Source organism: Spea bombifrons, chromosome 12 (genome assembly GCF_027358695.1).
Source record: "Spea bombifrons isolate aSpeBom1 chromosome 12, aSpeBom1.2.pri, whole genome shotgun sequence".
In the NCBI taxonomy this organism is placed as follows: Eukaryota; Metazoa; Chordata; class Amphibia; order Anura; family Pelobatidae; genus Spea; species Spea bombifrons.
In genome coordinates, this window is record NC_071098.1 from 6,245,980 (window position 1) to 6,262,684 (window position 16,705).

At 37.9% G+C, this 16,705-nt stretch overlaps 1 protein-coding gene across 2 annotated transcripts in view; it reads right to left on the minus strand.

The window, feature by feature from the left end:
• Window positions 1–201: 201 nt before the first annotated feature.
• Window positions 202–16,705, minus strand: part of PLEKHG5 (pleckstrin homology and RhoGEF domain containing G5) — a 98,506-nt gene continuing 82,002 nt past the window's right edge. For both annotated transcript variants that reach the window (XM_053451769.1, XM_053451770.1), the window contains 14 exons: window positions 8,012–8,194; window positions 6,365–6,535; window positions 5,645–5,740; window positions 5,470–5,520; window positions 5,114–5,263; window positions 4,723–4,833; window positions 4,264–4,413; window positions 4,019–4,156; window positions 3,781–3,900; window positions 3,460–3,592; window positions 3,052–3,167; window positions 2,472–2,620; window positions 1,316–2,365; window positions 202–916 (listed from right to left, as the gene is read on the minus strand). In XM_053451769.1, coding sequence (XP_053307744.1) covers window positions 907–916; window positions 1,316–2,365; window positions 2,472–2,620; window positions 3,052–3,167; window positions 3,460–3,592; window positions 3,781–3,900; window positions 4,019–4,156; window positions 4,264–4,413; window positions 4,723–4,833; window positions 5,114–5,263; window positions 5,470–5,520; window positions 5,645–5,740; window positions 6,365–6,535; window positions 8,012–8,194 — 2,628 coding nt within the window. In that variant the 3' untranslated portion in view covers window positions 202–906. The remainder of the gene's footprint in view (window positions 917–1,315; window positions 2,366–2,471; window positions 2,621–3,051; window positions 3,168–3,459; window positions 3,593–3,780; window positions 3,901–4,018; window positions 4,157–4,263; window positions 4,414–4,722; window positions 4,834–5,113; window positions 5,264–5,469; window positions 5,521–5,644; window positions 5,741–6,364; window positions 6,536–8,011; window positions 8,195–16,705) is intronic.

Genomic DNA, 16,705 nt, shown 5'->3' on the forward strand with positions numbered 1-16,705 from the left:
TAATACTGTTCCTTTATGTTCCGTTGCATAGAGCTATAGAACATGTTTTATAAATATGGTGCTAAACATATCTGATATATATATATATATATATATATATATCCCTACAAAGGCTACTTATTATTATACAAGAACACGTTTCTCCAAGTCCCACATGATTAAAACAGTTATCGGTTCGCACAATGATTCGGTGTGCCCACGTTTCAATGTCTACATATTTATTAGATACTTAAACCTTAAGTCAACTTCATACTCAAGTTTTCTAAAAGGCCAGCACCATGTGGATTCCATTTCCAAACTCCAGAACCGTCGCTTTCCCGTCGCGTACGTTTCTTAGTAAACGTCATCCTCCATTGCGATTGTACAATTCTACAAATGTATAGATCAAATGTATTTCGTAACCAGTAGGAAACAATTAGCATTTCTTTAAATAACCAGGCAAAAAAATAAAATGTGTTTGACGTGGGGATTACTGATTTTGCCATGAAAATTTGGAAAGTATGTACTTTTTCTTATTTTGTCCAATTGCTTTCCATCTTCTCGTTGACTTGTTTTAGTTAACGTGTCGCAGGAACGCCTTTCCGTTTCTGTTTATTTGAGATTCTAAACCCTCTTGGTGTGTTTTGGCTTGTTCACTCTTAGTTTTCTCAAAGTGCAAATATGATAACTTGTTTTTTTCCCCCGAGATTCTGGGAAAAAATGCCCCAAATTTTCTGAGAAGTAATCCAGTTTTAGCCATGCGCACGCAGGAACAAATACGCGCCCGCCTTTTACTTCTTGATTCTCAGGCATAGTCCTCTTTAATGTCTGGAGCAAATTCATTTCGGCATCCTCAATATCAAATGTCCCGCGAAGGTACGCAAATTTACCTTGAAATATGTACAGGATATTTTTTTTTCTGTAAAGCTACACCTCTCTGAAATTAAGAAGAAAACAGTGAATATTAGAGAAGATGTAGAAATTAAAACGTCAAGTATTTCCGCCTGATGAGTTTTTGTCAAAGATGATGTTGAAATAGAATGAAGCGAAGACAATAATTGTACGGGAAGAAAAAAAAATGGTGGAAATGTGACTAGGGAAAAGTATGAGAAGGGATGAGGGGAAAGCAGTTAAATGATAATAATAGAGGATGAAAAAGAAAATGAAGGAGGAGTGGGAGCCATGTGTTGCATCCAAGAGGATTGAGAACATCCAGAGGCTCACCGCCAGTTCTCTGGAGCACAAATGATTAAAAAAGTAGGAAAGAAGAAGAAAACTGGACATTTGACCCATGAAAAGTGTTCAGAGAAACTACACAATAGCATAAAATACTTACGAAGCTGTCAATGTGGAGTTGAGGAGCAAAGTGGTTCTTATTTTGTACAGTTGGGCCAAAGTGAGCTTCCTGTGCTGTGACGATTGAGGATCAGACATTGTTCTTCTCGCAGCACCAGAAGCATTATTAATGTCCAATTCTCGCTCGTTCTCCTCAGCCGCATACCGATCGGAAAAAGAGCCGCTATACAGCTGTGAGCCAGAATCACTCTCAGAGTCTTGGAAAGAGTTAATTTGCTCACGTTCCGTCAGTGGATCCTGTAGTTTGTCCTCCTCTTTTCCCGGACCAGCGTCTTTTGAAAAGATGATGTCTTCTGATTCTGAAAGTTCGGATGAACTGCTACTACAGCTACTTAAATTGACCACTTTCCTACTTGAACAGTCAGACTGACGTCTTGGTTTCACAATGTGCTGGTCAACTTTGTTTAGTGAAGGTTCCACCAAGCTAGTCCTATGCGTAACATACCGAGCCATCTCATTGCCGTCGCTTTCCATATTTAGGAAACAGTCTGATCTTGGTGACATAAAGAGTTCGCACAAGCTTTTGCTTTGAGTAAGAGGAGATTCCTCATTAGTATGACTTGAAGGGCATGTGGATATCAGATGAAGAATATTGGCTTCTGATTTGGACTTCAGAACTTTGGTTCTACAAGGAAGAAGCTGTACAGGTGTTCGCCTACGGAGTTTTGGAGAAGAGGAACGATGGGAACTGACAGATTCTCTCTCTTCTTCCGCCATTTCTTGTTGTTGGCGTTCTACAAACTCTTCCAGTGACGTTGGAGAGAGTGTCCCGTAAGCGCTGTCTATCGATGAAGATCTACATGCATTTGGCTCCAGTTTCAGGTAATTTGAATCCATAGCTGAATTTGATTCAGAAGTCTCCATGCTTTCAAACATGTCTCTTGTGGGTGTAGTGGATGAAGCTGTAGTGCTAATCGACGTTTCATCTGACTGAGAACCAAACGGCCCTTGTTCGGTCTCAGGAGAAGAAAAGTCTTCACTGGCATCGATGACGACGACAGAAATAGTTTCTGTAGAGCTGTCAGACTGACTGCAAAATTCAGACAAAACATAGATGATTATAGAAAACAGAGTGATTACCAAGCTTATGACTGATACGCAAAAACACAATGACGTCTTTATGACTCAAAGATTACCTCTGTCGCGTTTCCGTACTCCCTCTACGCAGAATGGTGGGGGAACTGGCTGCCGAGGTCCCGCTTTCCATATCTTCCTCTTCTTCCTGAAGATGTGGCACTTGTTGCTGGTTCTCTACATGCTCTTGACGCAATCTTTGTAAAAGGTTCTAGGGTGCCATGTCAACAAACAGAGTGATTAATCATCCATTCTGATCTAATGGATACCCACACAAATTAAGGCATGTTGAGTACATGATCAGTGATCTTTGTGAGGTCTCAACCAGTAATCAGCATCCTCCATCAAATGTGGTTTACTGGGTCCTTCTCGGGTGAACAAAGGTGGTTCAAACATTGTTCAAACATTTATATTATATACATTAGGTGATAGAAACCTACATCCAAGGATCTACAGAGCTACAGTAACCATGGTCCTGTGGATCCAAGGACACGTAAGCACCAATGCGGAAATGCATGTCCCATAAAATTATATGTATTTGTGGCTGTTCCTAATGAGCAGGCTGAAACATCATACTAAATTTTCTGACCCATTGACGTCTTTTTTACTGTAAAACAATGTTAAATACTTAAAAGGATTTACCTGCGCATTGCAAAGTTCTTCAATCCATCGTCTACAAGATTGTTGTCCGCTTGCTTGAAAGGTATAGGCAGCTACAGCACTTCGGAATTCGTTCAGGTAGATCAACAAGAATGACCCTGTGATGTCATTATAAATATATAGATATATAAAGGGTTAATAAATGGTTAACTTAATCTATGAAAATTGTAAAACCAAATAGTAACCTGGTATATACATGCTGGTATTTATTCTAGGATGTGCAGAGTGCTGTCCAAATTAACAAAGCTTTGAGACGGGATATATATTATTAAGAGGAACAGCTTCTGGGTAGTTTTGTGATCTATTGATTATGTGATTTACATTTAACCTGGACTGTATTGAGTTGGTTTGGCTGTGATAAGAGGCATGGACATAAATGTTGCCACTTACCAGGGTCTTTAAGCTCTCGGAATACAATTTTATCCACCATCAAAGGTTGTCTAATAATTTTGGTTCTTTCAGCTTTCTTCACTGGTTTTGTAATGAGGAGAAGATCCGTAAAGAGGAAACAGTACACATCCATCTGGAAGCACAAAGGGTACGGGGTTAATATGTGGTTATTTCTCTCTCTCCCTTTTGTGCCCTAAGCTAGGCAGTCCCTAAACCCATTGAAAACAATGCATTTTGAGCCCGTACATGTACGGGCTTTGTCATCAAGGGGTTAATGTCCCCTCTGGTTGGGGCCGATGAGGAAAGAGGAGTAATTATTACCTTGCTGTCCTTTCCTTCTTTCATCTTGAGACATCCTTCGTGATGAAGCTGTCGTGTATCATCAGGAGAAGTTTCAAGCATGGGTGCCGTTAAATCCAGCCGGCAGAACTCCTTCAAAATCTAACAAGAGAAAAAAACAAAGTTCGGTGAGTTAACCAAATTAGAAACCGGTTTTATGAGCTGAGTATGTGCTACACAACAAGCAAAATGTACAGACAGTTTAAACGTTCGCAGTTACCTTGTCCACCTCGTCGGTGCTGCTTTCCACGGCTTCGTAGGAATCGATGCGGCTGATGATGGCTGCCAGTCGCTGCTGCTCTTGTCTTTGGCGCATGCGTGAGTTCACGTGATTGATGAAACGTTCCACTGAGTTTATCTGTGATTACAAAGTTATCATTATTACTGATATTTCAGCCTCTACAACCCCTGTCATCCTTCATACTTATAAATATACATATTATATACGTATAAAGATATGTTTACCATGATAATGATGGACTCTCTTATTTGAGGGTCATCCGTCTTCTTCAGGATTGACTTGAGCAATAAAGGATATTTGGTAAGGCGTTGATGTGGTTTTACCAACATGTCGCTCAGCTTCAAACGATTGCACTGCTTGTGTTTTTCAGACCACTAAAAAAGACAAAATCAGCAAGAATGTAAAAAATTTGCCAAAACATTAAAAAAAACAGTTGATAAAGTTAAAAATGTCTTAACTAATTATTCAATTTTTTTTAGACTATATGACAGCTAAACCAACGTATTAATATTCAAAATGTTATGGGACTTGAACGATGAAAACTCATTACAAGCCTTTAATAAGGGGGCTTCGCAACCTGAATATACTTATATATTTATATAAAGTGGTCCAATTGGATGTCATTGTCACATATAGGTTGAAGCAAAAAAAAAATGAGTGGCGCTAAAAACAATAAAACTTACCGTAACGTAAGCTCGAAAGAGCTCGTTGTCCCGATGCAAGTTTCTCATATATTCCATGCACCCTTCCTCCTCCATACAATATCTGATGTATGGCTTGAAAAGTGATTCGAACTGAAAGGGGAGAAAGGAAGGTCAGTGCATTTGGCCAACTATAATTAATTTACAATCTAATTAGTAAAGCTCTGATGTGGAGGTCTACTCCCTACAGGGCACTAAGACATTTACTCAGGGTTGGATGAGACCAAGTCTCCCTACATAAGTTCTCGCTATATCCCTAGTTTCTCCATGCCATCTTACGTTAGAGATCTTCTAAAAGCATAGTCACCACTTGTGTGTGAATGACAGAACCCATCTGATCTGAGAGAAGTCTTCAAAATAATAGCTTCCTTACCATTTTGAATCCTTTCTCAAAATCAGTTGGGTTGAACAATCCCTTGGTCTTTCTAGCCTTCTCTAGTGCTGGCGCCATGACGTTCCTCCAGAGGGACCGGTGGAGTTGGATGATCTCTTGAACATTGCTGAAGAGCTTCTCTGGCTCCACCTTTGGAACAAAAAATACAAATCAGGATTCTTCATTTGTTATATGATACAGGGACACATTAACCCCTTCTTACATGTGAACATAACCATATAACCACACCTATAACAGCATCAAGGAAGTAATGCTGACGCCCCATTCCATGTTGCTTCGCAAAATTATATGACAATTTTTTTTTTTAATATTGCATTTATAAAGTATTTCCTTACCTCACATAAGAGCCCTGAATCTTGAAGGTTCAGGAGGCAGCAAAGGAAAAGCTGTGAAAAGACAAGTGGAAATGTATTTTACCCCGTTCTTCTTCATTGTGGCATACAGCACACCCAGCATATAGATACATATAGTTCTGTGCATATATACACACATAGTAAAAATAAAACTTACATCTGTAATGACTTTCAGCTTCTTGATATACGTGGCTTCTGTGTATAGCAGTTCCCAGATGGCCTCCTGCTGGTGGCACTGCCGGCGCGTTAACATCTGTTGGAAAAAGGAACATTTGTTCTACCATTCCTCGGTTGCTTGGTATTGCCATACTCCAGAATCCTAACTACTGATTTACTAAACTGAATTAAGGGTACGGTTCCACTCCACAAACAAACCATGGAATATCTGTAAATGTCATTATTTCCTCTGAATAACATAAATATTACTGAGACGCTGAGATTTAAGAAGCTTTCTTAAGTTTCCATGGCAGCTACCTGCTTTTGTGTCAGACAACCAAAAATGTAATTCAGCACATTTTAGAAAGATAAATCTATTTCTGCTGATAAATATCTGCATTTCAATAGTTTTAACTGAAATATAATTCACGGAGAAACAAATGTTGAGCAAAGGGAAAGCAAGGGGAAGGAGAGAAGGAAGGAATGGGAGAAGAAAGGAAGGCATGGAGGAGAAAGAGAAAGAAAGAAAAAAGAAAAACAATGTGCGATAGAGACAAAAGAGGAGAGAGAGAATTTTGTTAAAGAGACCTACGTAAAACACTTTAAACCAATGTATAAGAGACAAAATACTTGATATTTCATTAAACATTCACTCTTTCTACAGGATTTATGATAAAAATAATAATCTCTGTATGACTCTCTGCATCCTAAGAGATCTTACCTCAGGACCCTCAATGATCTCCTGCCAGCTATCTTCAAGATTCAAGTTAGTATCATCTTCTTCTTCCTCCCACGAATCTTGATCAAAACAAAGCTGCTGTGGCAATTTAGGAAGCCCGAACATACTATACGAATGAAGCTTGCTCTCCAATTGCTCCATTTTATCGATCTCCTAAAAAAGACATATATGGATATTTTATCACGAAATTTCCCTGGATTGTGAAGACTAACGCTGCTTTATACGAGTATCAGCCAGCGCTGCCTGGATTTCTAACTCAATATCTAGAAGCTGCGGTAATTCCATGTAAATGAGACACAGCGAAGCTAATGTGATTATCGGAGGAGAAGTGACACCCAGGGACCCGGCAGATCCCCCTCTTTGTTTTCTTGTATCTGTCGCTCGTGCTAGAAGCCCATGGGACCGTCGCATTTAAAGGAACAGCTGGTAAGAGTAGGCGAGGGTGCAATCATTGAATGCTCCTCCAACAATGAGGCCAGGCTGCCGTCTCAGAATCATTGACGCCGTGACATGATACTAAGGAGTTGGGGTCGGCCAGATTGGAAAGGGACAAAAGAATATTCCGAAACCTCCGCTCCAGTTCTTTGCGAGCGTTAAATCATTAATCCCAGAACTCAAGTTGGAAATTGTCTGACCGGGGCTTCTTCGACAAAATAAAAACTTGTTTTATTTGTCATAGCGCAAATACGAATTGTGGTCATGAGTACGATTTTAGGAATATTAACTCCTTAAGATCCAATATTGCAGTGCCAATTATTGCGAATAAAGAGTTGTTATATATATATATATAGATATATATATATATATATTTTGAATCCCGATGAGGATTTAGTAATAATTGAACCGGCTGTATATGGAACAATATACTAAGTGAGCCATAATTTGTTTCTTAATTAATAATTATCATAAGTTAAAAACGCGTGTTTTGGAGGGGGGTCCTTTATTTTATGCTCCCTTCATTGGTATTCATCATTAACGACTACTATTTCCAGTAACTTTACAGAAAAACAAATGTTTTCCCAGACCACTTGAAAAGTGTCACTAAGTAGACTAATGCGTGAAACAAAGAACAATTACATGAAATAGAACTAATTTACATCTGAATGTAGAGGTGGACGCTACGGATTAAATCCACACATTGTAAAGCACTTTCTCCGATTCAAAACTGCTTGTAGCTTTTAGTATCAGCGTCATTGAACAATGTTTGGCGGTCAACGAGTTAAATGCAAATAGCCCATGGCATTCTAATTATATATATATATTATCCGAAATACATGAGGAATAATACTGATTTATATAAAAACATAGAATATGACGGCAGATCAGAACCATAAGTCCATCTAGTCTGCACTTTTTTCCTGCTGTAATCAGACGTTGGTCTCGTCTTAGATTCAGGAGCCGTATGCCGATCCCATGTATGTTTAAATTCTCTCACTGTATTACCCTCGACCACTCCTGCTGGGAGGTTGTTCCACTTATCTACCACCCTCTCAGTAAAGTAAAACGTCCTTATACTAGATCTAAATCTTTGACCCTCTAGTTTTAGATTTTGACTTCTTTTGATTTTGATGTAAACACTTGACAAGACAATGCACAATAATGCCAAAAATTGGCATTATCAATAATTACCCTTCCAAACGGTCCAGTAACACTAGATCCAAAGAACCCACTGAAGCGGCTGGCGGCGCGATTTTTCCAGGTATCCGAGCCGTTGTTGGGTAGAGAAGAGCTGGAATTCTGGGCTGAGTCTTGAGTTGGGATATTGGCGTCCCCAAGGAATTCAGTCATATTTTTCCTCCTTCTTCCAGGAGCCTAAACAAAAAAATGTAAAAACAAATATATAACATATGTAAAATATATGCCCTGATATAATGAATTCTATAAAAAAAAAACATATTGAAAGGGAAGGAGACACAAAATATGGAATAAGGGCAGATCATTATATAATAAGCAGATTATGTGAAAAATATTGCAGATGAATTCCCCAAACTCGTTGCAAAAAATCAAGATCACAAAAACACAAAAAGGCCACTTTTTAAAAAAAAATAATGAAAAAATCTGCCTTTCACTTAAACAAAGAAGAGAAATCCCCTACTTACAAGTCTATGGAGCTGCCTAATCCCAGACACAGCTATTATCCGGGCTTTACAAGTAACTCGGACCATTCCTTACATTGAAATAATCATTCTGCGGCGAACGCACAATGAGCTGGAATCTAGTGATTTTTTAGAGAATAGACCGTTGCAATAATTGTCTCCCAAAATCAAAATGTACTCAAAATAAAGCACCTTTCCCTTTTTTTGAACTCTTTTCTCCTTTCTCTATTTTATCCGGATTAGTAATTTCCTTCTCTCTCTCGCCTCCCACAGAGAATTTAGGGGCTTAATAAAAAAAACTAGCAATAATAATGTTCTATTGATTAAAAATACGTAATAACGACCCTGAAGCCCTTGTACATATCTGCATCCTACCCGTCTGCAATAACAAAGTAACCGTTTGCCCCAAAGTGGGTGTACAAAATTCTACCTAAACTGAAATAATAAAGATAACAAAACAAAACGCAATATAAAAAAAATGTAATACATAGATTTTTTTAACAATTTAAGCGATGTACATCCCTGATGCATAGAGAAAAAAAGAACAAATAAAATTCACAGTAAATCGCAGAGAAATAATATATTATATATTCTGTATTGTATCTTATGTATATAATAATACTTACCTCTGCCTGAAAAGGTATCGCTCCGATAATAGAATGAATAGCATAATTTTTCATTAAAACGACTCCAAAAATGTATTAAAGGAATAGCGTGATTGTTACGAAAGACACACCGGTTCCTCTGCCTTTTTAACTTGCTCTGCTAGCTGCCAATTAATATCAAATCCCATTTCGTGATCGATTGAGAGGGGGACGCAGCTCTTGTGTGCTTTGTGTCAATCCCAATGTAAGAAGTCAATAGTCAATAAAACGGATGACATTGCTGGGGTGGCTAATACCGCTGGCATGGCAATGGGGCATTCCTTTTTGTGCTCTCACTCTGTACCTTTAACAACAGCCTGTGTTTATTTGCATGAGGTGGGAGGGGCTTAGTGAGATACCGCTGGGGTTCTAAAATGTGTCTAAAATTCCGACACTACCAAATTCAGCCTATAGGTGGCTCTGCGTCTCTTTAATGCCACGGGCTCTAATAAATAACATTTTATTTGTAAAAAAAAATGTGCCAAAAACAAGAAAAATAATTAACTGGTTGTATTGGTGATGTCAGTTTAATTTTCAAGGGGAAAAGAAATGAAAATGATAATTTACGGAATATTCAATAACTAGATTGTAAGCTCCTTCGAGCAGGGCTCTTCTAAACCTAGCGTTTCTGTAAGTCGGACTTGTTATGTGATGGGCTACTTGTTATGTTCTGTTTACCCATTGTACAGCACAGCAGAATATATATATAAATAAATAATAATAATAATAATAATAATAATAGTAACATTTGCCATTTTTTAAATAAATAACAGTACCCAAGGAAGACCCGTTGCTAAACATAGAAATATAGAATATGCCGACAGATACGAACAACTTGGCCTATCTATTCTGCCTGTTTTTCCTGCAGTGAAGACTCAAACCTTGATCAGTCGTCGGTCTGGTCTTAGATTCAGGATCCATATGTCTATCCCATGCATGTAAACAGACCCAAAATTCTTTTACATTTCATATATTTGCATATATTTCAAATATATAAGATGCAACTGATGCTATTAACTCAACCATGGAACGCCGAATAGAAAGTATATATATATATATATATATAACGGAGCAGAGATTCCAGGGCATGTTGGAACAACCCCATCAGAAACTGCCTGCAGACTGGGTAACAAAGACATGATAAACACAAACAAGATTTTTCAGCCATTGTGTGTTAAAACAAACAGTGAGTAATTTGAGATTTATAGCACCTACTTAAAAATAGCCAAAAAGCAAACAGTTACTTGTGCGAGGGCTGGCGTACAAATAAACACATATCATATGTACAGGAGTTAGAACCTATTCAATACCCAAAAAAAAAGGCATTTTATTTAGGTATTTGTCTGATACAACACTGCGGTACCTAAAGGGTGCCATGGAAGTGGACTATGGCACTGAAAAGGTTAAGGGAATATTACACCAAATTTAGATTATTCCTCTTTATAAAGTATTTAGGGGATGGTTGAAAAAAAATTTGTTACTGGAGTCAACAGGTTAGCACTTGTCTGGCTACATGGCGGCTGAGGGCCACAAGAGCTGTATTTCATATGTAATACCATTAAAGGATATGCATAAATGGACATAAATTACTTATTTTCTAATTATTTATTTGGCTTAATAATAATAATAATAATATTAATAATAATACTAATACTAATAATAATATAATATTCATTTTTATGGCATAACAGCAAAGTGTTAAACTAGTTATTGTATCACTATAGGTTCAATAGTTTGTCCCTCTCTCCCCTTTAGTATGTAGATATTTTTTTAATGTACTCATCATGAACCCTTAAACATGATAAAGGACAAGTCCTAGTTCTATCTAGGCACAAAAAATCCAAAACAACATAAAACATTAAAAAAACATAAATTATATATAATTATATAAATTAAATATATTTAAATATAACATAAAAAAGTGGTGATTTGTTCCTGAGGTTAGATAAAAATGATGTTATGTATCTAATTCTTCAAATGCGCAGAAATAAAAGGGTTCCAAATGAGCCAAATTTAAGAAGAAGAATACGAATAAAACATATAAGCCTTAGATGATCCATCAAATACCTCTAAATCAGACGAGTAAGTCAATAAGACCTCGTCTATTACAGAAAGATGATCCCAGCTCCTCCATGCAGATAGTCGTCCCATGTTTCTCTCGAAGTCTATGGACTTCTCCTTCATGTCACCAACAGAGGAACCAAAACGTAGCTTTTGTGTTGACCATCCACCCCGTCGCAGAATAAGTTCTGATGCTTAAATGTTTCTTCAGGAGGCTTTCAGCTGCTCCCATAAAATATTTGTCAAAGGTTTCCAATGAAGGATATGTCTTCACGTGTCTTCAGGATAAGGCAAGACCTTTGGGCCTCTGAGATGTATTTGTAGTACCTCCTCGCCAAGAGGTACACAGAATACTGAAAGGTTTTTGTGAAGGGAGGAGATATATGAGGAGAGGTGGGAGTTGCTGGACACCTAACACTAATGTCCCTCCTGTCACCCACTAGATTCCATCAATTCAGGCCCGAGCAGAGATCAAAGACTTATTTGCTTGATTGGTCAGACTTTTCCTTGATACTGTAGCAAAACACCAGGTTGATACCATGCAGCAGAAGTACCAGATTTCACACCTCCAACTGGTTTTTACAATAAGCCTCTGTATGGCTTTTTCTAGACACTGGCAAAGTGGGTCTATGGAGCCATTTATTGTTGATTCATTATGCTAAATAATTAGTTAGGAAGACCATTTACATGCGAGTCTGCGTCCCAAACTAACATGGCCAACAGATCAAAGAATACACAATGAAAGTAAAATGTAACAGACACGAGTTTGCATTTAAATGCTCCAGATTGTAAAGCAATCCATCCTCCCCATTTGGTTTAATAAACATCTCGTTCATATGGAAATCCAACTGCATTCGTCTCCCACGGCAGACTTCTCTTCATTCTATCCGACGTATGTCTGTCCAGACAAAGTACGCACTATTATGTTACTAGATTTAATGGAACCCCAGGTAATCGCTCGGAAATGTAGCCTTCCTTTCTAGAAGGAAAACCATGAATATTGTTTTTTGTTTTTACAGAACGTTGGGCTAATCATCAGATGTCTGCATGACATGGACCGCCATATTTGTTTACATGACATCTCCAGTCAACAATCATGGCTTTAGGTATTGAAGCCTGTATTGATGGTTTGGCTTCTGAAATGGACCACCATTGTCCCATGTCAAGTTAATCTCCACCTTGTGGTCTCTAGGGCTACAAAGCAACCAGGATTTTGGGTTTATTTAGCCATCTGTGCCCAGCGAGGGATATCCAGCTAGCCATGTGCCATCTTGATTGAATCTATATCTCTTTTGTTTATTCAGAGAAAGAGTTGACATGAGAGATCGCAGGAGGTTGGATTAAGCTTCCTCACTCGTCTATTCATTATGAAGGGACAACACTTACAATAATGTAATGAAAGGAAGTTGTACTTTACAGAGTGGGTGGTAGGCAGGTGGAACAGCCTCCCAGCAGATGTGGTAGAGTTTAAACAGCGAGGGAATTTATACAAGAATGGAATAGGTATTTCACTATCCTGAATCTAAGACTAGATCAAGGACTGATTAAACTTTGAGTCTTTATATCAGGAAAAACGGGCAGACTAGATGGGCAAATAGTGCATATCTGCTGTCAGATTCCATGTTTCTATGTTAACACAGGCAAATGTGTCCAGCAAGAAGTGCAAAGCTGGCCCTGCATGATGCATAGTTCAATGGGTGAGGATTTAAATGAATTATGTCTCCTTTTAGAGAATAAACAATTCAGTGGGAAAAAATGGAAATCCCTAAAACGCTTCACGCTAGCAGCGTTTAATCACAGAGAAGCTGGTGATCTGGAAGGTTATTGGTGATAATCACTTAAAAGATCTGTATATTAAGCCTATAGTCCTTATAACAAGAAATCCCGGCTGCAGTCCTCTATCGAAAGATCCATATGCTTCAGGAGTCGGCATATAATGTCTTTCATTCTCGATCCATACATTGGCTTCCACTTCTGCTACTATACTGTCAACAACACAACGACAGGGTAGCTTTAATATCCATGAGTTTGCACAGGTGGCACGATCATTTATGTATATTATACATCGCAAAGCGTCAGGCAAGTTTACTTTACTCATAGATTTGATTTAGAAACTCCTATAATATTCTTACTGAATTTCACTCCTATCACCCTTAGTAAGCAGAGGCAGTAAGTCCAAACCGCCATCAGAAGAACGTGGCTTTTTTTTTTTTTGTGGATTACCGATCAGCGGAAGTCTCCAGGAATTTGACAAAATCGCCAGCGCGTGTATCGTTAATGCGCCAATTTCATACAATACCCTCTTCTCACCTGGAAATAAAATGAATCATTCTTCCTTTATATTGAGGTCTTATCAATAGCTTCCTGTAGCCATACACAGATAATGCACGTTTCATTTTACAGAGTCAGCCGTTCACACCCCTGTTGATCGCTCATTGTCCATTCTCTGATTTACTCAATGGCGTTTATCTGGGTCGTTTGTGTGTCTTTAATATGTCTTCGTATAATCTTTTTTATCATTATGTCAATGACTGACCCCGCAGACTTCTTTACTTATCATATAATGATTAAAATAGCAATATAATCACCGCCCTGTCGTAGAGACCACGTAACAGATGTAAACGTATATATATATATATATATGTAAACGTATATGTCCTTCTGCCGCACTGGGTTATTACGTCATATCCCGAACCCAGGACAGCGGCACAGAGGGGGCAGCCCCGGGTAACGCAACACCGACAGTAAATACACCACTACTTATTATTAATTATTTTCTTTCCGTTCCGCTGGAATTTCCAGCGCCAATTACGATAAACGTCGTGTTTTTATTTCTCAATGGTTGAGTATTTGCATCTGAAGGACATGGAAAATCGGTGAACGGATTTGCATTAATTAAGTGGCAACTGGCGGTGCTTGAACGGAAGTGGATGGAGAAGACCCCAGTTAGGGGGTAGCTTCTTGGAGATGATTTGAAGAGACGGACGAAAGCTAAAAAACACAGAAGCAGGTGCGATCTCCAACCGTTCTGCCGCAGATAGGGGTTTTCTGAATGGTATTTGCTGGGTATGCGCTAAATATATGGACAGCGCTGAACATTATGCCATGCGCTACTTATTGGTATTCTGTTTACTCATTGTACTGCGCTGCAGAATATGATGGTGCTATATGGATCAATCAATAGATAATAATAATCTCATATTAGGATGAATAGTAATGTGCCCACCTCACATACATCTAAATACTGAATGAACACACGGTGGTAAGAAAGACAGAGAGGCGTCCCTAAAGTTCTCTCTTTATTACCCTAAACACCCTTAGCCAACCACCTATACAGAGGGGCTACTGAATAAACAAGCCCCCCCCCCGATAAAAGGAAAAGAAAAGCCAGATTATATTATTTATTAAAAACTAATAATTTTTTTAAACTATGTTCTGCATATATATATATATATATATATATATATATATATATATATATATATATATATATATATAGTTCATACATGATATACATATATGTTATATACATCCTTTGCGTATTAGTCGTATCTGTCCCATGGTACACAGGTGTCTGTCTACGTTTCGGGGCGAGCCCATGGCGGCGATTTGATTCATTGCGCTCTCTTGTTCCAATGCTGTTGATTCCTAAACAGTGCGGGCTCCAGATGTCTGTAACAGGAGCCAAAAAGACAAAGCAGCTGGGAGGCTGACACAAAGGGCAAACAAATGCCTTGGAGGAGACTAAACTAACATTTAGCAACGCTCTGTGTAAACTGTGACGGTCCCTTTAACATGAAGCTCCTATTAACCCCATGTTGGCCAGTCACATTATTGTCTACTGACAATTAGTAGAATGGGAAAAGGAAAATGTTTGTTTCCTAATTATATATATATAAATAACGACAGGTATAGATTATACATTGCGTACTACGATTTTATGATTTTAAAGGGGTCATGTCATAATGCTACTATCTCAAATTGAATCCAAAAAGGAGCCTGGAACAGCTTCCCAGCAGACACAGTAGAGGCGTATGACTTTTACCTATTGTGTAATACACCCTAACTCCCTTTAGATTGTAAGCTCCTGTGAGCAGGGCCCTTCTAACCTGTTGTTTCTGTAAGTCAAATTGTTATGTTACATACTACTTGTTATGTCCTGTCTACCCATTGTGCAGCGCTACGGAATATGATGGCGCTATATAAAAAAAGACGTAAGTCTTTACGGGCAGACTAGACGGAGCGAATGGGTCTGATCTGCCGGCAAACGCTTTGTTTCTATAATGAATCTGCTACATTGTTTATTAATATTGTTTATTATTTTGATAGTACTGTAAATAATGTTTAGGATAAATAACTTTATTTTATGTGAAAAATAACATGCTAATGATAAATATATATATATTATATTATTTTATGTTAAAATGTAATATATTAAAGATAAATATATATATTCTATTTTCCAGTGAAGCAGACTGTTCTCATCTGCACACAAAGACATTTAAATACTTACAATGAGGTGAGATAATCATGCTTTAAAAGCAGGGATTTCACTGCCAAGACTTACAGATGAATCACATTTATGTGATGATAATTAGCAATCCAAAAATTTGTCCCTGGCTACCGATTGCTTCTCGTTTTAATTATGCCAGATGGCTCGTTATTAAACCTGCTCTCTGTACAAAGACACGGATTGCCAAAAAAAACGGTGTCACTCTCAGCCCTCGGAAAAAAAAAAAACTGTACCAGATTTCTCAAATCTCCTTGGAAATCGTACAACTGCAAAAAAAAAATATATGAAAAGATAAAAAAAAAACAAAAAAAAACATTTTGATGAATCAGATTTACAGCGATGATTTGGGTGAATAATGCTAGTTTACTGTGAGTACTTCAATATGCATTTAAAATAAACAAAAAAAATGTAATCGACCTAGAAGTTGCAGCCCTGCTGCTGCAGCTGCTGTTGGGAGCCAGGCAAAAGGGGCAAAGGCATGTGGGGGGGGGATTCGTATGCATTTGCAAGAGCACCACGGTAATTTAAAGGGATCACTCAACTATCATAAATAATAATAATAATAATAATGATAATAATAATGATAACATTATTAATAATAATAATAACAATAATAATAATAATAACATTATTAATAATAATAATAATAATAGTATATGATGGCTGTAAAGTCCCTTTGAGTGCCCCGGACAGAGTCTCCTCCTGTATGTCATTAAGCTTTTGTGAATTTAAGGCTCTGGATTATTTAAATGCTTGCAGGGACGCTAAAGATTCATTATGAAGGGCTGGGTAGCGTTATAGTGCAGTTTACACTTTAACACGATCATATATTATTTTGCTTCCCGTTTCCTTGTTGTTCCTTTCTGTTATCTTTTATTTAACTCTAACGAGTATCATTATGGGAAAGAAAACATCTTGGGGATTTTTAAAACATATTAGATGTTCTGCAATAATTAAGTAATGTCATACGATGCAGAAGAGATTGATACTTGGGGTGTTGCTTGATTAT